The 22,998-nt window shown below is 42.8% G+C and overlaps 1 protein-coding gene across 4 annotated transcripts in view; it reads right to left on the reverse strand.

The window, feature by feature from the left end:
• Window positions 1–22,998, reverse strand: part of ARMC9 (armadillo repeat containing 9) — a 193,711-nt gene that overhangs the window by 118,575 nt on the left and 52,138 nt on the right. For all 4 annotated transcript variants that reach the window (XM_040349711.1, XM_040349710.1, XM_040349712.1 and 1 more), the window contains exons 6-9: window positions 19,587–19,679; window positions 17,995–18,019; window positions 17,003–17,154; window positions 4,908–5,006 (exon numbers count right to left, since the gene is read on the reverse strand). In XM_040349711.1, the coding sequence (XP_040205645.1) occupies window positions 4,908–5,006; window positions 17,003–17,154; window positions 17,995–18,019; window positions 19,587–19,679 (369 nt within the window). The remainder of the gene's footprint in view (window positions 1–4,907; window positions 5,007–17,002; window positions 17,155–17,994; window positions 18,020–19,586; window positions 19,680–22,998) is intronic.

Genomic DNA, 22,998 nt, shown 5'->3' on the forward strand with positions numbered 1-22,998 from the left:
CGGGTGTGAGTAACTTGTATAGCGCTACAAATGCGAACTAAATCGCCTCAAGGCGCTGTATCCAATGTCGTCCAGCCACGCTTCAGAATAGATGCGTCTTAGGCTTTTTCCTGAAGGCCCGATGGTTCACTTCCATCCGAATGTCTGTAGGTAGAGCGTTCCATAGCCACGGTCCTTGGACTGCGATTCTTCATTCTCCTTTAGATTTGTAGCGGGACTTGGGGATGTGGAGGAGGTTCTGATTAGTTGATCGTAGGGCCCGATTTGGGGTGTAGTGTTTTATTTACTGGCATAAGTATGGCGGCGACTCGTAAACAATGCAGGCTGCTGTTAGACCTCTAGAGGCTGCTATGCCTCATATTCTTTCTAGCATGATGATCCGCCTCTACAAGTCGTCACCATTTTGTTGTAGCCGCGGCTCACATCAGTCGCAGTAAAAGCACACAGCGGCCCCGGAGAGACAGAAAAACATCCGCACACACCGGAGCGGCCCCGAGCACACCGGAGCGGCCCCGGAACAGTAAATGGGGACACTGACTCGAGTATAAGCCGAGGGGGGCATTTTCAGCCTAAAAAAAGGGTTTAAAAACTCGGCTTAAACTCAAGTATATACGTTTTTTTTTTGTTTTGTTTTTTTCAACTATATTCTAAGAGGATTTGATGAATAAAAAAAAAAAAAATCTTCACTTCAACTTTCCTCCATTGCCGATTGGTAGAGGTTTCTCATCAAGAACTATTGTGAATCAGCTATTTAAACAGCACAACAGTAGTTGGCTTTCTTTGGATGGCACAATCCGTGTTCACGAACCCACCGAGGGTTGTAGGTGCATTTCACTTTCACAAAACCAAATGGAAAAACGAAGTGGCAGTGTTCTAAATTAGGGATCCTTTTTAAACACAGCAAGACTGTAAGGCTTTGGCTTTTTTTTGCCAAAGCTCCTAAACTCAACTCCATAAAAGCCTATGTGGCCACGTACACATAGGCATTTAGAAGCTTCTGCTGTTAGGAGAGGTGCAACCTCCCTCAACCTCCCTCTTGAACACAGAACAATCACGTTTAGGATAGTAAAGTTTTGGCCGACAGCCATGGCCGGCGGTCATAACAGGCTATGTGTACATGAAGCCTAAGGGAGGAGAACAGAGGTTTTCTATTTTTTACATAAAGAAGGAAACCAAGGTTTAGCTTACAAGAGCAGCCAAGGGGGTGGCAGTTGTCACCACCAAGAAGACAAATTAAAAAAAAAAATGGTATTACTGGCTAGACTTCTGTTCTACTCCTAAATACAGCTACCTCCTTATGTCATAACTCGCTTGAGACTTAGCCTTCCCCCTCTATCTCGACACTACTGGCTCCCCACAGTACATTACCATTCCTGGTTTCTGCCCCTCCTTCCCCCAATCAAATCCTCTGCTGTACGCTTCCCCTAATTACTTCCATTATCCAATTTCCCCTGCCCCACTCCCTTCCCCCTATTCAATACAAACCGGCCGACATTCGGCCCGTGTGTATTGAATAGGCATGACCAAAAAAGGTCTGACGATCGGCATCTGATCAGCGCTGACAGCCAATGACAGAGCGTTGACCGGCGTGTTATGGCGGAGGGGGCCACACCCATGTCACAACACAATAGCTCACTGGGGAAATTGTTGTACCAACATTGGATTGTTAGTACAGTGATCTCTTCACAAGCTCTTCAGTTTTGTTTTTCGTTCAGCCTGCTGGGTTTAACCCCCCCCCCCCCCAAAAAAAAACTGATAGTATATTCATGTTATAGTGCAACCCATTTTTATTCCCTAAAACGCAACTACTACACAACACCCCCTTTCCACTCAACTATTTTCATAATTCTCTAAACTTCCTTCATTTAAACAAGGATCCTTAGAAGTCAGAGAGACCTATGCTTATTTCCACCAAAGTTTCTATATGTCATACTGTCATAAACCAGGCCCATAATCCTTCCCACCTTCCAGATTTCACCACATACTCAAAATTACTTCTTGTACTATGGACTCTTTGAATTATAGTTCTTTTTGTGGCTTCATTTACGATTTTATTTTTTATGACTTGGTAACTGACTTTTTATTGCCTTTACATTAGATTTATACCTCTGTAGATCTCTACAAAAAAAAAAAAAGATGATAAAAGATGATAATAAAAAAAAAACACAGGTATTTCAGCCGCAGTTTTAATACCCACCTGACCACCAAGCTGCAAGTTAACGCGACCAGCAGTAGTGGTAAAATACATCACCGCCGTTGCGTCACAGTGAAAATTATATAACCTGTCATGTTTGGTAGGCTGTTGCCAAATGCATCCCCTTTAAGGTGCATGGGAAAATGCTGCAAGCCCCAGGGCTGTGTAATGTACATGCTTGCAGGGTGGTTCACTAGTTAAAACAGACGTTCAGGAGACAACATATTGCCTCTGAGCTGCCTGTCAATTACCTCTGCAAAGATATTCAACATGGATCACTTTTCAAAAAGGAAGTTACACCATTGCATATGTAAACGAGGCCTCAGGTGTTTTTGAAAGCTGGTCCTTCAAAATTAAATTCAATAAGCCACATGAAAGGTGTTGTGTACATTTTTACTCTCCTACTACTACCTACTACTATGGCTAAAACAGTACAATGCTCTACTGCCATTTTCTCACCTTGTGAACTACATGCATTTTCCCTTCCATAGTACCTCACTGTGCTGTTCCTTTCCAGGCTCAGTTGTTTTTTAAATTACACTGCCGCTTTGAGTGAGCTGTACATAAACAGCTCCTAGATGTACAGAACAAAAATGGCCACTGGGTTTACATTAAGCTGATGGTAGAAGTACAGTTCAGCTTCCTGGAATACCAGAATCAAAGTAAACAGAGAAATCACGAAACCAGGAATTTCTCTGATAAAAGTCTGAGATAATTGTAAAAGCCCATTTCTACTTAATAACTTGTGTTTATGATGTGCATTACTACATGAGGTTTTATATCTGCATGCAGAAATACAATTAATACTGCTTTTAATCTTTTTTTTTTTTTTTGGTAAGGGCTGGACAAATTTCAGTTCTTAAAGCATAACTGAACTAAAAAAAAAAAAAATGCTGACAGTTACTGTTTTTTTTATGACAGACGAGACACTTTTGATCTCTTCTATCATAAATGCCTGTCAGCAGTAAACTGAGAAAGCGAGTAGAGCTTGCGAAACGCGTCAAGTTTACAGATTTGTATGCATACTTTGTATTTCCATCATTGTATTCCATCATGTCTATGGTTGTAAGGCCCCGTACACACGACCGCATCGATCCGTTAAAACTGGTCCGCCGGACCAGTTCCAGCGGACAGATCCGGTCTGTGTAGGCCCAAGCGGACAGTTGTCCAGCGGATAAAAATTTCTTAGCATGCTAAGAAATCTGTCCGCTGGAAACCTGTCCGTCGGACGTATTCCATCGTCTGTACAGACTCACCGGACACGTCCGACCGACCGCCATCCCTCGCATGCGTCGTACTGATTCGACGCATGCGTGGAAGCATTGAACTTCCAGGCCACGCCCCGCGTATTGTTTACGCGTGGATTTCTGTCTGATGGTGTGTACAACCATCAGACAGAAATCTCCGGGCGGACATGTCCGGCGGACCGTTTTAGAGCGGATTATCTGTCCGTGTGTACGAGGCCTTAGCCATCTGCTTCATGTTGTTTTTATGCCCATGCTTATTTATGATTATGTTTTTGCAATTCCAAATAAACCCGAGATTAGTTTACTCTCTCTACTCATTATGACCTCTATGATAACCTCATTTAAAGGGGTTGTAAAGTTTAGTGTTTTTTTTCTAAATAGGTTCCTTTAAGCTAGTGCATTGTTAGTTCACTTACCTTTTTCTTCGATTTCCCTTCTAAATGTTTATTTTCTTTGTCTGAATTTCTCACTTCCTGTTTCTCCTCAGTAAACTTCACACCATCATCCGAGCGGTGGAAAGTCAGCCAGAACAGCTTACTGAGGAGGAACAGGAAGTGAGAAATTCAGACAAAGAAAAATAAACATTTAGAAGGGAAATCGAAGGAAAGGGTAAGTGAACCAACAATGCACTAGCTTAAAGGAACCAATTTAGAAAATAAAAAATGAACCTTTACAACCCCTTTAAAGTCCCATGGGCTAAGCTTGTTTTATTGTATGCCTGTCAGCAGTAATGTACACCGAGCCATACATATGCAGTTTGTGCTGTGATGATATGACTCATGTGCATGAGCAGGTGTGATGTCAACGTGGCCTGGCCATTCAAACCCAGAAGGAAGACCGGGAGAAGATGGAGCACCTGTGACCAACACACACAATGCGGCACTGGAGGGCAGCGTTTCACATGTAAATTTGCCATAACGTGCCAATATACTGTGCAAAGTTCAATACTGCTTTTGGGGCCACATACTGGCCCAATGTTTTAGGACAGGCAGAATAGTTTGGGGTTTGCAAAATGAATTGTCTGTTAAATCTACTCTACCATAAACTATGTAGGGAACTTGGCCATCACAACTGTGTTGGAATGCATTGCTTCTAGCAACTTAAAACGGGCCCTGTGATGAAACTTGGCCAAGTAACAAATTCCTGTATGCTATCTCATGTCAGAAGTACTCCACCTATAGAAAATATTAATGTAAATAGCTAGAATTAGAAGACAAATATTATATGTGAATATTTCAGGACTACGTAAGCAGAACTGAGTGTTAAAAAAAAAAAAAGGAAGGGGGTTTAAAAAGGTCATTAGTAAACATTTGCCATTAGATATGGCTTTTTCACTGGAAAAGTATAAATATATTTAAAATACACATTAGTCATTACTTTCAATGTAAGAAAGAGGCCTTTGGAAACAAAGGTATAAGGAAAAAAAGTAGAAGTAGGTCAGCGCAATTTATTTACATAGTACTTACAGTGCCAGGTCGGGTAAAGTCAATACTCTGTGCAGCACTTTCTCTCATCTGGCTGTTAAAAAGTCGCACGCACACATTCTGCAGGTACTCTGGCGTTATCTAAAATGTAGATGAATTAAACAAAAACAGGATGTAAAACAATTGTAAAACAGGTCGCTAAAGTAATGCAACACAAGTCAATTCAAATATTTATCCCTTTCTTATAAGTGTTCAGTTGGGCACAACCGCCTCCCTCTTTTTTCCTTCCATGAAGGTTGGGACTTTGGTCCTGAAAGGGTTAACCCATCTGCAGGGCACAAAAAAGGTACAGGCAATAGCCAGCATGTGTGTGTAAAGTCCAATATGAAGCAGAACATACCTAAGGGCCCCTTTCACACTTCTCTGTAGCAAAATGGCGGTAAAAACATATTGCTGTGTTTCAGGTGCATCTCCTGGTAATTTTTTGGTTGCCTGCGCATGTAAAACATGAACAGGTGACTCAAATGCAAGTCGTAGTGCATTTTTACTGCGATTTTGCAGTGATTTCCATTCATTTCAATGGGAAGCTGCTTTTTTGGTTCAGTTTTCAAAACCGCACAAAAGATGCAGCACTTTGAAAAAAAAAAAAACACACCACACCCACAATGCAGTGGTGTGAAAATTCCCATAGGATTTAAAAAAAGGGAAACATTTTTCTTGCAAGGTAAAAAACGCACATTTGCGATGTCATTACTTCTAATAGCACCCCAATCCTGCATGATTGTCACGCTGTAAATCATGGCAAATAGCAAATGTTTCTTTTTGAGTGACAAGCGTTGCACGTTGCGATTGCAGCGTGATTTGCGGCGTGATTGGGGTGCCATTAGAAGTAATGGCATTGCAAACATATCCTGCAGTTTTGCAGCAATTTTAAATCGCTGGGGCGAAATCGTAGGGTGGAGTCGCAGCAATTTTGCCTGCGATCATGTGTGAATGCAGCCCAACTTATTTTAATTTGTCATTTAAAGCTGAACTTTTTTTTCCCCCATGCACTGGGGCTGTGCCCGCACTGCATGGGTTAACCGCTTATTTATGTCTAGGGGATTGGAGAGCCGAGATATAATCACTTAATCCTCCGATCTGTCCAGCGCAAGACTGGTCCCTTGGGCTCCTGTCCTCCTGCGGTGGACTGTTCCTGATGTCATCACGCCCACAGACAACATGAACAATCCACCGCTGGACAAGAGATGTCAGATCCCCACCCCCTGCTGCTAAAGCGGAGAAAAATCATTTGATGTGTGTGTTTTTTAGCACTATCTACAAGACAGATAGCTGCAGATAAACAGGTGCAACTTATGCAGGAAGATTTGTTTCATCTCTGTGGATCACCTGAGGCTTGTCACTTCGGTGGGTATATGTGAGGGTTTACATCCACTTTAAAAAGGGTATTATGCTGCTGTACAGTGCCATGCAATCCTGTTGTGTGCTGCAATAAAATGCAGCAGATCTTCATTTTATAGCAGCTCACTCCACCTCTGGGGTGCATTGCAGTATGAATAGGACACATAAAACAGTTTTCTGTGGGGAGGATTTACTTAAACTGGAGCATACAAAATCTGGTGCAGCTCTGCATAGTAACCAATTAGCTTCCAGGTTTATCGAAGCTTATTTGAACAAGCTTTAGACCCCATTCACAGCTGAGTGTTTGGTAGCTTGAAGCCTGAATCTACAAAACGCTGGAGGGGAAAAAATCTATTATTCTCTATGGAGATGGTTCACATCTCCACTCCAAAACACCTGAAGCCAGAAGCTCCAAAACGCCTGAAGCTCAAACAAGTTCTGGGACTTTTTTTTTTTAGGCAGATTTGTGCGTTTTTCTGTTTTTTACATTGGGGACCTTTTGACCTGTACAAAAATTGCGGCAAACGCAGTAAAAAACGCCGCAAAAATCGCAGTAAAATTGCGCAACTTTCTGCCTGAAAACGCTATGCTCAGGTGTGAATGGGGCCTAAGTTAGAAGCCGATCAGCTGCAGCAGATTCTGTGTGCTCCAATTTTAGTAAATCTCCTAGCAGCGACCTGCTTTGTTCCAGCGCAGTAACATGCAGGTCACTGTATTATATGTAAAACGGGACCTAAAACGTTTAATAAAAATATATTTGAACAAAAACAAAAATGTGGTTGCTGTTATAAATGGTGATTTATTTATATAAGGATTACATTATATCTCAACTTTATGTTGTAGTAATTGAATAGTCATTTCTAAATATGCAGCATTGTCATATAGGCCTCTTCCACACAGGAGGACTCTGTCGCTACGGAGTCCGCCTGCTCAGCAGGAGATCTCTCCGTTGAGCCGGCGGATGACAAGTCCCTCTCTGCTCACTGAGCATGGAGGGGCTTGTGCAGCGCCGCCGTCTCCTATGGGGAGATCTGATGAAAATGGACAGCATGCCCGTACATCCTGTATGTGTAAGCCGATACACCCTGTCAGGAAGACTCCATGAACTTCCACAGCGCCATGGTAGTTCATTGACAACTACAAGCCGACAGCCGCAAAGGATTTCAGGGTTTATAGTTCACTCAGACACACAAAGATATGTAAAAGAATGACCCAGCCGTGTGGGCTGAGCCCCGCACGGCCACACTGTTTTCAAGCGGTGACAGCTTGTATGGGGAACTTCTCCCCATACTCCTACCACAGGGAACATGTTACATGTTTCACCCTGAAATCGGGTGTGGACAGATCCGCTATGGACAGATGGGGACGTATCGCCATCCATCCGATTTTGGCGGATCGGATGTCAGCCGTTGACATCCGACGCTCCATAGGACTGCATGGAGCGGCCGTTCAGGTCTGCTGTCAAAACTCGGACAGGTCCACTGTCAAAGGTCCGATCGTGTGAAAGGGGCCTTAAAAAAAAAAAGAAAAAAAGAAAAAGATGGTTAGCACTTTTATCTTAACAAGAGTTTTATTCCTGGTCTAATAGCTTAAAGGATAAGTTCACTTTGTGAACATGTTGCATTTTCCACCTGATTTCAGGTTGGAACATGTAACAAATGTTCCCTGTGGTAGGAGTATGGGGAGAAGTTCCCCATACAAGCTGTCACCGCTTGAAAACAGTGCGGCCGTGCGGGGCTCCGCCCACACGGCTGGGTCATTCTTTTACGTATCTTTGTGAACTGAGTGAACTATAAGCCCTGAAATCCTTTGCGGCTTTCGGATTGTAGTTCTCAATGAACCACCATGGCGCTGTGGAAGTGCATGGATCGAGTCTTCCTGTCAGGGTGTATCGGCTTACACATACAGGATGTACGGGCATGCAGATACACTGACAGTGTGCAGGAGACCTGCATGGCATCAGCGATCTGCTGCTTGCTGGTGCAATGCTTTACAGGCTCCTACTACACAAAAATAAACGTATGCATTTATTATTATTATTTTTAAAGTGAATATATCCTTTAACAGAGAAATATCTCAATACAATAAGTTCTGGATGCATGTTTGGCCACTGGGACACTAACAAAATGATTTGCATGGCTGTGCCCACCAACCTTAAAGTGTATGTGTAATCTATTTTTTTTTTGTTTATAGTCATGGACAGAGTGAGCAAGGGCTAGAACTTTGTGTCACTGCTTTCCATTCGATAGATTTCCCATCTCTTCCTGTTTCACTGACAAGGGTTAACCCACACAGGAAGCCTTTTTTGTCTACCACTAAATGACTGTCTGCTTAAACCTTTGTCAGCAGAGCAGGAAGTAAGAGAACATCTCTATAACAGAGGTCTCAGATAGCAGTAAAAACCCTCACAAGGGTTCTAAACTTGCTCAAAGCTGAAAATGTTTTAAAAAGTTTTGGACTGAATAATAAACCTGTATGGCCCTGCTTATCAAATGACCAAATATACATACATAGCCTTTGAACTGCTTGCCAAAATCTTGGTTATATTGTAGATAATGAATCAGAAATTAAAGCAGGAGAGAACCAACCTTGATTTAGGCTACAGAAATTATTTACTCTCCTAGTAGTGAGAGTTTAGCTACTTTTTGTCAAATCACATTAGAATCAAATTGATTTCAGTGTCCTGCATATTGGGGGTGGGGGGAATGGGCTGCATATGGTTACATCTCTCAGTAGAGACTAGCATAGACCTAGCCTTATTCATAACAATTTCCTAGCTAATGACAGTATCTGCTGTTTTACAAACATACGCCATCTGCTGGATATTCAGTCATTTTAGTCCCTAAAATATAAATTTTAAAAAGCAGCTTCAGTATGCCATCTGCTGGATGAACTAGAATAAAACAGTGTGATTGCTACAAACCATGGTTAGAGAGTGCCCAAATTCAAGAAAATAAAAATTCTAAATACTGCAATTTTACCAATTCAGTCAGAGTAGAGTCAGTTTATTATGCATGTTTTCAAGGACATTAGGACTATTCAGCTTGCTGAACACCAAGAGGAAAATGTTATATTATACATAGAATACCAATATCTACAAGGAAGGAGAGGAGAGTCCCCTCCATTTAGACAGATGTGCAATAAGAGGTGTGGAATTCTATAGTCACTGCATAGACTTAGATTTTTTTTTTTAACATGAGCACTCTTATAGCAATACAGTTATTTTTCACAATACAAGTCTACTTAAAAAAAAAAAAAAATACTTTCAGGTTATAAATGCTGCCAGTCTGCTGCCCATCTCTTTCCACAATTTCTTGTATTCCTTGAACGCTTTACAGCTTCTCACTTTAAATTTCTATGGACTACATATCCCATGGTACCTCACTACCTGCACGCAGTGATTCATGTACCGACACCGCCTCCGGAAACCCCTCAGCATCTCTGTAGTTCAGAAGGCAGACTCTGAAATATGCGACAGCAGCACCTACTCACAGGTCATATTAAATGCATGTCACAGAATTCCAGGAAGTCAATGCGTGGGGAGGTACATTTACAAACTTTAAGATTGTTCAAATTATTAGGCGTTGACTGGAAATAATCGAAACAGTGTGGAAATTAATAAAGTATTTTACATTTTGACAACTTATACACTTTATGGAGGAGTTATTTGCTTAAGTGTAAGGTACCTCAATGTGTGTGTCATTTAAATGACAGATCTGTCATTTTTAAGTTGGTAATTAAAGATATACCCATGTGTGTGTGTTTTTAATTACAAATCAGTGGCGGCCCGTCCATTAGGGTGCACAGGCGCCGGCCCCATGATGGTGGACTCGGAGCGCAGAGCACTGCGCTCGAAGCCCACCCAGATGTGTTAGAAAAGCAAATTAATATTTTATTTTCGAACACTGAACCGCCTCTCCGCCAATCAGGGAGAGCGGGTCTAATACCCGTCACCTGATTGGCTAAAGTCACAGGCGCCCCTATTTGACCCATAGCAGAACGGAAGAGACGCACGGGAAGCATGGAGGACACAGGAGCCGTCCCACAGCCTGCCGCCATAACCCGCTGCCTGACCAAGATGGGGCAAGTGTTGGGCAGAGAGCTGGAAGGGGGGGTACACAGTGGCTGCATTTGATGGGCACAAGTGGCTGCACAAGATGGGGCACAGTGGCTGCATTTGATGGGCGCAGTGAGGCTGCAATTAATGTTTTTTTTCCAGTATTTTTCAGTTTGTTTGCACCCCCAAACATTTTGAGCACCAGCCGCCACCAATTACAATTATGTTCAGGATTGCACTGTTGCCCCACATTTCAGCCTTTTTTCATGAAGTAGTGTAAAATTTAATTTTGAGTAATGCACCATGCCATCAGTGGTTTACAAGCTGAGTGCCGAACCAATAAAGAATTTTTACTGCAAAACATTTTTCTTAACGTTCATTAAGGGATACAGGGTCAGAGTAAATCGAAAACAAACAGTGTTGAACTACTTTCCACAGCAGAAACGGGCGCTGGCAAACAGAAAAGCTGTTGGTCAGCCAGGTATAACCATTCCCACTCCCACAATGCATCAGTTTTGTGTAAAAGCAGTAGCAGAAGAACTCCAAGACAAGGGTTATACGGCACGTCAAAAATCCTGTTTTGCCAATAAATTTATTGCGCTTGTGCTGGAGACCGCTCTGGACTGACTGGATCAGTCGCTGATCGTGGGTGGCTATGTGGGTAGGTAGGAATGGATTCCTCCAGCAGGTTTTGCTGAGTATTCGTTTTTTTCCACATGCAGGACTTTAAAAAGTAGAAAGGAAGGAGCGCCATGCTGCACCTGCCACCACAGCTGCCAGTCTATTAATAGCATGCAGCAAAAGCCCTAAAGAAGGAGAGTCCTTTCTCCCCAAAACATGTTGGCTTGATGTACTTATCGCTACTTTCAGTAAACGCCTTTAAAACTACCTTCCAATTTGCATTTTGGACACCAGCGCTCCTTTCTTCCTACTTTTCCTAATCATTTATTAAGGGACAAAGGCTCAGAAATTGAGACGACTACGATGTCCAAAAGCAGTCCAACTGGTTAGGGGGCAACACAGAAATTGAATTACGATGGTTAAGGTTAAATGAGGAAACCATCTTAGGGAGAAAAGAGGCTCTAAGCCTCAAGACAACTAACTAACAAGAACAAAACCCCCTAACTCAGAAACTTGTCTTGCATCTGTGATGGTAGACAAAAATATCTTGTTTAAAAAAATAAAATTAAAAACACCCTTTGAATCTAACAGAGCCAGGTTGAGATCCCACATAGGTGTACATACAGGTGGAACTATATGGACAACACCCTTCACAAATTCCTTGCCTTTACCAAGTAATAAGAGCAAGCAGTCTTTGCAAGACAAATAGCTAGAGCCAAAATCTGTTCTTTTAATAGTACTTAAAGTGTGACTAAACCCACATCATAAAAAAAAACTACCAATATATTCTGTATTACGTGCTATTCATAACTGACTAGGTCACTATAAGATCTGTTTTCTGTATTTTGCAAAAACCTAGTTGATCCTGCTGCACTCTCTCCACCTTCAATCCATGTCTCCAATACAGCTGGGGATTTTGAAACTGTGGTGGCAACTCTGCACATGTTCAGTTTTCAGCGAGTTTCTATGCTAAGAAATTCCTCTCAATCACATCCGAGCAGCCCATGTGACTTTAGCGTCACACATCTGGGTATATACACAGTGGTAAATGACTGCCCATTCCCGCTCTCCTCTTCCATGCCCACTAACCAGTTAAAACACAATGGGGGTGGGCTATTACATGTAGATTAATGGAGGCTTCACCTCTCCCTTATTCTAAGACACAGTCTGGAGGAGCGTGACAGCCTGAGACTGGCAGAAATCCGCCCACACCCGGCTATTGCCAAAAAATAATAAAGCTTTGATTCCAAATATTTTTAGGTTTCAAAAATTTTTATTGAAGTTTAACAATACAAAGTATAAAGATCTCAGTTTTCCAATATACCGTATACAACCTAGTCAGAGAGTCATACATTGAATAATCCAAAAAGCTGAAGGGATCCTCCACATATAGCATAACTGGACCATTCTCACTTTCTGACGTGAGCCTAAACAAATATTTTTATAACAAACAGTTTATTTATATTATTTATTTTAACTGTATTTTAAAAGGTTTTTTTCTTTTGTTTTTTTTTTGTCACCAGCAGCAGAGGACTGGGAAAGACTGCTTCTGCTACAGTTTCCCTGCAGACAGGCTGGGAAAGATCTGGGTCATGTGACAGTTGTATATCGATTAGGAAAAAAAGATAATATTTTTGTTTATTAAAATAATTACAGGTCCATCAATCATATACAGAAAGAGAAGTGACAATGTAAATTAAAAACGGTGTGTGTTTAGTATTGCTTTAAGGTCGAATGTTGATCATGACCAGGCTGGAGAAAGGTCAAGATGAGTCCACAGATTCTTTCCTGGGAGGAAATTCCCTTGTTTCACACCATTTGTAGAACTCTTTTCAAGTACGAAAGCAGACCTTGTGAGAAATTTCCTAGACTTTAAGAGAGTTTATGAATAGCTGAATCAGACAGGCCTCTATCTCTTAGCAATCATTAAGCACTTTGTGTGAAAGGCGTCTGCTGAACAGTGTGGATCCCTCATGTGTCATGTTTTTTAAACTCTACAATAAACCAAGAAATTTTTCTTTATGACGCTTTTTTTCTCGTTGTTACATGGATTTTCCAGGTTGCGGACCTCGGCAGGCACCCAGTCTTGTTGCAACAGTAGTATCAAGAGATCTTTAATTTGCAGACAGCCTTGGAGTGGTGTACACTCTACTTCCCTTTTCTCCTATCTCTTAGGAACCAGGCTTTAAAACAGCCAAGCTATCAAAGCCAGTAACCATGAAATAGGATGGTAAACCACATGACAGAAGATCCTGGCAATCTGAGAATCTATCAATGAGAATCACCAGGATGCCCTCCATCTTGATGCTGCAGATTAGATAAGGAAGAAAGAAGTTATACTGATCCCAAGGAGCAACCAGAGCATACAGTACCGAGTTAGAGGATACCTGGACCTGGAGACAAACTTGACAGTAAGTTGTTGAGTCTAGAAGCCAGGAGGTTCACATCCAGTGACAGACCTGAAAAACCTCCAGGTGAAAAGACCATTTCCCAAAAACCAGACAGTGTTAAGAGAGGAAGCCCTCTTGACAATTTTCCATTCCTGGAATGTGCATGGTGAACAGGGCTGGAATTTGAAGTTCTGTCAAGAGGTAGTCTGTTCGACCTACAAGACATCCGACTCCTCCCTTTTGCTTAATGTATGGCACTGTCAGACTAAATCAGAAATGCAAGATCTTGCTGTCTAAAGAGTCAGCTCCAATATGTTAATTGGGAGACAAGTTTCCTCTGACAACCAAGTCCACAGCACTGATAGGGTGGCCAGGACTCCTTCGCAGGAGGCCGACATCAGTCATGAGAATTTTTCCGGACTGATGGAAGGAAAGTTCTCCTCAAGTTAAGGAATAGTCTCATGGGCCACCAGGATATTCAAAGCAGTGAATCAGTTCTAACTTTGATTTCTAAAGGTTGGGGGTTCAACATAGTCAAATAAAAAGTCTGAACTGTCCCCTTTGGACATTGTCTGACATGGTGTGAGCAGACAGTGCTCTCAGCAGAGGTCATCTAAATATCCCATGATGAGGACCCAATTTGAGCATAATAAAGAAATCACAGGGGTTAGAACAGAACTTTGGTGAATACTTGAGGTGCAGTGGACAGACCAAATGGAATGACAATGAATTGGTGATATTGTGTATCCACAGCAAAACAAAGGTAGTGTTGATATGCTAGAAAGATGGAGTCATGCAAGTGAGCATCCTTTATGTCCACGAAGCTCTTAAAAGGAGGGAAACAATTACTGACCTGGTTCATTCTATGCAGAATTTTTGCCACCAAATAAAGACTTTGGGTGCATTGAATCAGAGTGGAACCTATGCCCTCTTTTGCTTTGAAATCTGTCAAAAGGTTTGACTAGAAACCCTGAAACCTTTCCTTTTCTGGCAATAACTCAATGTAAGAGGAGTTGTGTCAGAGCAGCATGGAGGTCTAGACATCAAAAGGCTGGACAATATGAAATGAGACTGAGGAGATTAAAATTCTGGCTTGTAGCCCTTTGACACCTTTACCTAGGCATCCAAGATGCTTTCTGTCCAAGCAATCACAAAGGTTAACAGACACCCCCGCCCCAATTTGAAGTGGGAGGTACTCTCATTGTGCGGACTTGCTTTCAGCCTTAGAAGACTTAGGAGTCCAAAGCTTTTAACAGAACTCAGTCCTAGACTTGAACATGGAAGACTGTAAGAAATGAAAGGAACTCTTTTTAGCTTCGGAGGAGGGAGGTTTTCCAACCACAGATTTAGATTTCTTTATCTGGAGCAAAGGAGAGTTATTTTCTCCAGTGATATCTTTAATAAGCATGTCCAAGGAGGCACCAAAGAAGCATTCTCAATCTAAAGGCATTCGCAGTAAGCGTTTTTCTGTAATATTGTGCAGTGAAAGGCAATAGGCATGAGTTTAAATTGTTTCATAACTGATCAATTAGAATCGATTCAGGTGCTTTAGTCATATCCCTGGCTCATACCTTCAAGGTTTTGCATAATGACATGATAGCAAGCTGCAATATAATAAATGTTTTCATTTGGGTTCAATAGCACTTTAAACACTAAACATCCTCAACGGGAATGATCAGCGTTTACCCAAGGCAAGAAATGGCTAAATCAATGATGGGAATGGCCCACTATCTAAAGCAGACTTTTACCCTAAACCTCATGGAATGCGTTAAAGTAGTAGTAAATTCTACAGGACAACTTACAGCAATGTATATCAGTACAACATAACTTACTAGTAGGAACCTTTGAAAGTTTTTCAAGGTGAGCCGTTTAGGAGATATTGCCCGCTCCTTTGGTCTACTGGGTCACTCCCACATGCGCATTGGAATTCCTACTGAGTGTGCCATTAATCTGTAGAGCAATGTGCCGTGTTTACATCTGCATTACTCTTCTGCATTACAGTAGAATCCCATGAGAGTGCAGACAGTTATTAGTTCCTGAAACCCCACATGACCACACAATGACATATAGCAACAGCACAGAATTTTTCAGGCAGGGTAAAGCACTATGGAAAGGTTAAGCAAAACGGAAGCTTGGTTTACTCTTATTAGGCACACATTGAGGTATGAGAAAGAGCGTAAGTACAGGTTGGAAAGGTAGCAGGAAGTTCCCTGCAAAGATGGCGCAGGCTTTGGACAGGACGGACAAAATTACAAATAAGCTACAGAAATAGTAAGAACACTTATAAGACGCTATAGCTATCCTGTTTGGTTGAAAGTGCATTATGAATGAATGAATAAGTAACTTGTATAGTGCTACAAACATGAACCAAATCGCCTCAAGGCGCTTTTGCAGCCAGTGTCTGCCTGTGTCTTCAGAAGAGATGGGTCTTAAGCTTCTTCCTGAAGGCCAGATGGTTTTCTTCCAAGCGGATGTCTGCGGGTAGAGTGTTCCATAGCCGGGGTCCTTTGACTGTGAATCTTCGTTCACCTTTTGATTTGTAGCGGGTCTTGGGAATGCGGAGGAGGTTCTGGTTAGTTGACCGGAGGGGGCGACTTGGGGGTAGTGCTTTATTTTTTCCGCAGAGGTAGGGCTTTTCCTTGTGTACACTTGTGAGTGAGGCAAAGGGTCTTAAATGTAACCTGATCCTTTGCGGCTAGCCAATGGAGGGTCCTCAGTGACGGGGGGGGGGGCATTATGTTTTTCCTGAATTAGCTGTATTGAGTTTACCACCGCTTTAAGGTACAAAAAAAACCTTGAGCTTTTAGAACCTTGGTTATGGTTTGACTGTAGAGAAAATGCCTCTACACAGATGTAAAAATTAGAACAACTTTGATTAAATTCTTATGCTAGGTTGACATTAACTGTGTCGGAAATGTGGGCAAAAATCACAAGTGTTCCCGACACGTAAACGGGCTAAACTATAGCAGACATGTGGGGGAGGCACCCTAACAAAAATCAGCAAACGGTGTGCGTTTTCATCCACCAAACCGCATGGTGCTGTGGTACCATGCGATTCGCTGTGATTTAAAAAAAATCTGCGTATCTGTAAATAGGGTAGCCTACTGAAATTAATTGGCAGCCTACATACAATAAACAGCCGCAGAGATGTGAGCCAAGCCTGAAACAAAAATAGTAATGGACAAAATTTGCAGATATTTACACCTATAGTCCTCATAGAACACCAAACAATAGGCATATACGTTCGGTGAAAAAAATGTTTTGATGTTCAGATTCTTCATAAGCAATTTAATTAAACCGACTATGAGCAGCAGTCCTGTATTTATGTCAATCCCCCACATGATATTCTTAGGATGACCAAAAGGGAAAGGCAGAACTGATGAAGTTGGATTTTCCCAGTCAGTTGCTAGTGTTATGGATTAGGCGGATGTTAGCGGCCTAACAGGACATACACTTGCATATTAAGCCGATGCAATTATGTATGCTTGTGTTACAATTTTTCCACAAAATGATTATGCAAAGGGTCATATTTTCTAATCACCTTCCCATGTCTATGAATGCATGAATCCACCTTATCCTACACTCTCCTACCCTTGTGGTAAATGTCACACCACATTTGCTACTTCAGTGCAGTAATCCACACAATGTTACAAAGTACTTTTTCTTACCAGCTTTCCATTGATGGTTGCCTCCAATGAATCAACAAGCTCCGCTGTGACCCCAATCAGATTATGGTAGTCAGACTGCATCTTATTAAAACGTTTCATGTAGGTGATAGCCCTGTGCTCAGCTTCCATTAAATTCTGCTGCAATTGCACATCTGTACCAAAAAGACAACAGTTAAGCATTGTTTTGTTCCTGAAACAGGATCATAAAAAGTGCATTATAGCATATATGAGCTAAAAGAATAAGCCCACCCAAAACTCATAAGGCAGGAGATACTGTACTTCAAAGTCCTTACATTAGGGTTTATGTTTCACAAATGCCTGTGGCAACAATAATATTATAAATGGCTATATTCACAAGACAAAACTGGACATAAATGGTAGTTTATTCATACAGCCAGTGGATGCCTTCATCCTTACAAATGAGGGGAATAAAGAAATCCCCCGCCCCCCCACAAGGACATTGCAGCTGCAGCCACTGATTGACAAAAGTTTTCCCAACATGTTTGTTCGATCTAACTACCGATTGTTCAACAGGTATGGCTACAAACAGCTCAAAATTTGGATGACCCCTGCCGAACAAAATGAAATTCAATCCATTTATGCCCAGCTTTATTGACCCAAGTGTTATCTCTTACAATACAGTTGTGACTAAGGTGCAAGAAAAGTACAGGTCAAAATATTCCATTTACTCATACTATACTTCTTTTCCAACACTGTCCATTGGCTATTGATTTAATGTTCCAAAAATGTGTTTTACTCAAACTATGGTCCACTTCCAACAAACTTCCTTCAAAAAACAAAATGTCAAAATTAACCCACTGTGCTCTTCATTTTCAAAAGAAGAAGCACCCTTTCTTAATTCTTTAAAATTTTAAGTCAATCATTTTTAAATGTTGTGGAAATGAAGCCATAAACATACTTGATGATAATACGTATGTTCTCATAATCAAAAAGGACAATGCCTAAATAAATGACAATGCATTCATAATTACCTCTGTTGTACTGGTTACTCTCTTTCTGAATTACAAATGTGTTAAGGTAAACTACACAATTCAGGTTACTTATCTTCACGTCTCTGTATTAAACATGCTCTGGGAGTTTTGTGTATATATTGGACCAGAACATGATTTTTAATCTTTGTTAACATCTCACAAGTTCAGCCAAAAAGAGTGGATGTAATTCTTTCATTACTACATATGGTATATTTTAGGATAAAAAGACAAAAGCATCACAGCAGTTACATGATGAATAGAAGTTTGAAATAAATCATACCTAGAATGGGATATTTTTAAATCCCATCCAAGTGTGCTTTTAAAAATACCCTGCCAAAAACCTAATTGCAGATGAAAGCATAGAAAAATCAAGTATATTAAACACTGCATTTGTTTTTCTTTTCTATGAATGTTTTTTAGTTCATTTGTAATGTGCAAAGTTCAAAGCTGTTTTAGTTGGAAGAGATATAGGTGGCGCTGTTCCTCTGGGATTTATAGAGTTAACCGCGTGGTTATAAGTTGCCAGAAAGCTTTCCGGAAAATTAGGGGACAAGTGTTTATAATGCAAAGACCATAAGTTGTATGTGCTGTTCATAAAAGTTTTTAAAATGGTGTATGTGTGTTACACCCTCTGTGGTTTGTCTCACTGAAAGTGAGTATTAAAACGATACGTGCTTTAGGTCTGTGTACAATATATTCCCCTGAAAATAACTATTTTTAAAGTGACAAGTGCTTCTAGTGTATGTGGGTTACACCCCTGCTTTTTAAAGGGGTTGTAAAGGTTTGTTTTTTATTTTCTAAATAGGTTCCTTTAAGCTAGTGCAATGTTGGTTCACTTACCTTTTCCTTCGATTTCCCTTCTAAATGTTTATTTTCTTTGTCTGAATTTCTCACTTCACACCATCATCGGAGCGGTGGAAAGTCAGCCAGAACAGCTTACTGAGGAGGAACAGGAAGTGAGAAATTCAAACAAAGAAAAAAAACATTTAGAAGGGAAATCGAAGGAAGAGGTAAGTGAACCAACAATGCACCAGCTTAAAGGAACCTATTTAGAAAATAAAAAATTAACCTTTACAACCCCTTTAAAGTCCCATGGGCTAAGCTTGTTTTATTGTATGCCTGTCAGCAGTAATGTACACTGACCTTTTCCTTCGATTTCCCTTCTAAATGTTTTTTTCCTTTGTCTGAATTTCTCACTTCCTGTTCCTCCTCAGTAAGCTTGCCCTCATCATCCGAGCCGTTCTGGCTGGGGATTAGTCAGCGTGCTTACCCCCTCTCTTGGGACTACAATGTTCACATCGTCTCCCCGCAGGGATGTAGTCCCAAGGGAGGGGGTAAGCACGCTGACTAACCCCCAGCCAGAACGGTTCAGATAATGGGGGCAAGCTTACTGAGGAGGAACAGGAAGTGAGAAATTCAGACAAAGAAAAAACATTTAGAAAGAAAATCAAAGGAAAAGGCAAGTTAACCAACAATGCACTAGCTTAAAGGAACCTATTTGGAAAATAAAAAACAAACCTTTCCAACCCCTTTAAACAAAACTGGAATTGAATCGCCCCATCACACAGCTTACACAAACAATTAAAAGATACATATAATGTAAGGAGTCGAGGCGCAGTTCCAGCTTTAACAGTCACCGACAAGAACTTCTCCAATCGTGATTTCAGCTCAGGAGCCCAGGAATCCTGACAATGTAACAGTATACACATTTTAATCACATCACGCTTGTAAACTCATATCATACAGTGTAATGTCAACCGTGCTGATGCAATGGGAATTATATAGGACCACATGGACATTCTCAGACAGTGACAAGCAGTAGGATATTATATGCTTAGAATTCACCACAAACTTTCATTTACCCCATCACAAAGTCCTCCCCCAGTTGAGCTGTATCTGTGAGCTCTCAGATAGTGAATTTGATGACTCAATCAATGGGAATGCTAAACTTTCTAAGGGGTTTTCTCTGTGTTTATTATGGTAACACTTTGACATCCAGCAAACATCTTCTTATTTTCTTTTGTAATTCCATGTACTGAATGAAAAGCAGTTTCTTCAAGCCAGGTAGATTTGCAAAATTAAGGATCAAAATACAATCAGCATAACAATCGTCTGTATCCATGACTAAAAAAAATGAAGACCAGAATAAGAACTGATATGGTAATCGGAATCCGACAGATTAGGCAATTACAATTTGAGGAATCAGTACATTTTGCCCAGTGTGTGGCAGAATTCACCACAGAAGAATGAGGGGAAAGGAATCCCCTTATGACGCCGTCGTCTCCCCACAGGGATGTAGTGCCAAGGAAGGTGGCGAGCACGCTGACTAACCCCCAGCCAGAAAGGTCGGATGGTGGGGGCAAGCTTATAGAGGAGAAACAGGAAGTGAGAAATTCAGACAAAGAAAAAAAAAGGATTTTTGTACTCACCGTAAAATCCATTTCTCTGAGTTCATAGACGGACACAGCCTTCATTGACCTTAGGGTTATGCTTCTTCCTACCAGGAGATTTAGGCAGAATTCTACAGCACTTAAGGTGTTAAAAACTTTCCTTCATGCTGCTCCTCCCAGGGGGCGTGGCTCCCCCAGGCATAACCCACACCCTGCTTTAGCAGCCTCAGTTCGTAACAAGCAGTACAAACAAAGGAGGGGTGGGTGCTGTGTCCGTCTATGAACTCAGAGAAATGGATTTTACGGTGAGTACAAAAATCCTTTTTTCTCTTTCGTTCATAGACGGACACAGCCTTCATTGACCTTAGGGACGTCCCCAAGCAGTGTCAAAAAAATTCGAGGGGTGGGAAAAATAACAGCAAAAACAGGTTACACCCCAAACAAAAACCGGAGTTACTCAACGGAGGAACTCCAACCTCAAACTGCCGCCTGTAACACCCTGCGGCCAATGGAGGCATCCGAAGATGCACTCACATCCACCATATAAAACTTTGAAAAAGCGTGGACCGACGACCAGGTCGCAGCCTTACACACCAGTAACACAGAGGCTTGGTGTCGGAAGCCCAAGAGGCCCCGATCGCCCTGGTCGAATGCGCCGTGACCCGAAAGGGAGGCGCCCGCCCCTTCAGGGCGTAGGCCTGAAGCACAATCCGTCGGATCCACCTGGAAATGGTGGCCGACGAAACTGCCAGGCCCTTACTGGGACCGGACACAGACACGAACAGCGAGTCCGACATCCGGAACGGAGCTGTCGCCGACAAGTAAACTCGAAGGGCCCGAACCACATCCAAAGAATGTAAAGTGGCCTCCTTCGGGTTCTTCGGCTGAGGACACAAGGATGGAAGAACAATGTCCACATCCAAGTGAAAAGCCGAAACGACCTTAGGGAGAAAAACGGCTGCGGCCGCAGCACCACCTCATCCTTACGGATGACCAAGCAGGGAGCCTTGCAAGACAAGGCCACCAGAACAGATAGACACCCGTCTGATCGAGGTAATTGCTACCAGAAATAAAATCACCTTTTGTGACAATAAAACAAAAAACCTCCCGAATGTCCTCAAAGGGAGCATCCCGAAGCACTGAAAGGACTAAATTCAAGTCCCATGGGGGTAATGGAGGGCGCACCGGAGGGGCCACCTGCCAGACCCCCTGACCCAACGCACGCACCCAGGAGTGCTATGCCAAGGGTCGCTGCAAGTAAAAAACAGCCAGAGCAGAAATCTGGCTCCTAACCGTACGTAAGGCGAGAGCCTGAACCACTCCCTGCTGCAAAGACAGCAGAATCCTGTACACAACGCATGTACGAGAGTGCCAGTTCATCTCCCCACACACAGAGAAGTAGGCCTTCCATGTATGAGGAAAAAACCTACGTGAGGTAGACCTCCGTGCAGGCAGCACGGTAGAGACCACCGAGCCCAATAGGCCTCGGTCCTTAAGCCCCTGGCTCTCAACAGCCACGCCGCTAAGTCCGGTGGCTGTGAAACAGGGTGGAAGATTGGACCCTGTAACAGAAAATCAATTCCCAGGGGAAGACGCTAGGGGGCGACTGCCAGCAGACGCACCTGGTCCGCGTACCAGAAGCGACGCGGCCAATCTGGGGCAATCAGGACCGATAGAATCCCTACAGCTTCTACTCTGCGCAGCAGGCGAGGAAGAAGCTTCCGAGGAGGGAAGGTGTAAAGTAGGCGACAGCGACCCCAAGGAGCCACCAACGCGCCTGACGCGTCCGCCCACGGGTCCTTAAACCTGGCCACGAACCGTGGCACCTACCGATATAGAGACGGGACGCTAGAAGGTCCACGTCCGGAGTGCCCCACTTTCGGCACAGACCCCGAAACACCTGCGGGTGGAGAGACCACTCTCCTTGGCCCAGTGCAGTGCGACTTAGGTAGTCGGCTAGCCAATTCCGTATTTCCGGAATGTACCCGGCCGATAGAGCCGGAACGGACCCTTCGGCCCACCGAAAGGATGCGCGCGACCCCCGTCGCTGCAACAGAACTCCGTGTGCCTCCCTGATGATCAACCTACGCCACGGACGTGGTGTTATCGGACAGGATCCTGACCGGTCGGCCCTGTAGATCCAGGGACCACCTGGTAAGGCAAAGCTTGATTGCTCGGAGCTCCAGAACGTTGATCAGTAGGCAGGATTCCACCTGAGTCCAGTGCCCCTGGGCTGACTGGGTGCCCCAAGCGCCCCTCCCCAACCGGAGAGGCTGGCATCCGTCGTGACCACTGTCCAGTGGCCTGCAGAAAAATGACTTTCCGGCCCGAAGCACCATACCAGGGGAGACATGATCAGATGACTCAACTGAATCTGGTAATCCAGAGATGACGGAAGCTAGTCCCATCGTGACAGCAGTTCCCTCCGTAGTACCCTGGCGTGGAATTGGGCATACGGAACCGCCTCGAAAGAGGCCACCAACTGACCCAGAACCTTCCTGCAGAATCGCAGAGATGACCGCTTCTGGGTCGGCAACTGCTGCACAGCAGATAGCAGAGTCTGAAGTTTTTCCGCTAGGAGAAAAACACTCCCGCCCCGGAGGAATCCAGGACC

Source organism: Rana temporaria, chromosome 4, assembly GCF_905171775.1.
Source record: "Rana temporaria chromosome 4, aRanTem1.1, whole genome shotgun sequence".
Lineage (NCBI taxonomy): Eukaryota > Metazoa > Chordata > Amphibia > Anura > Ranidae > Rana > Rana temporaria.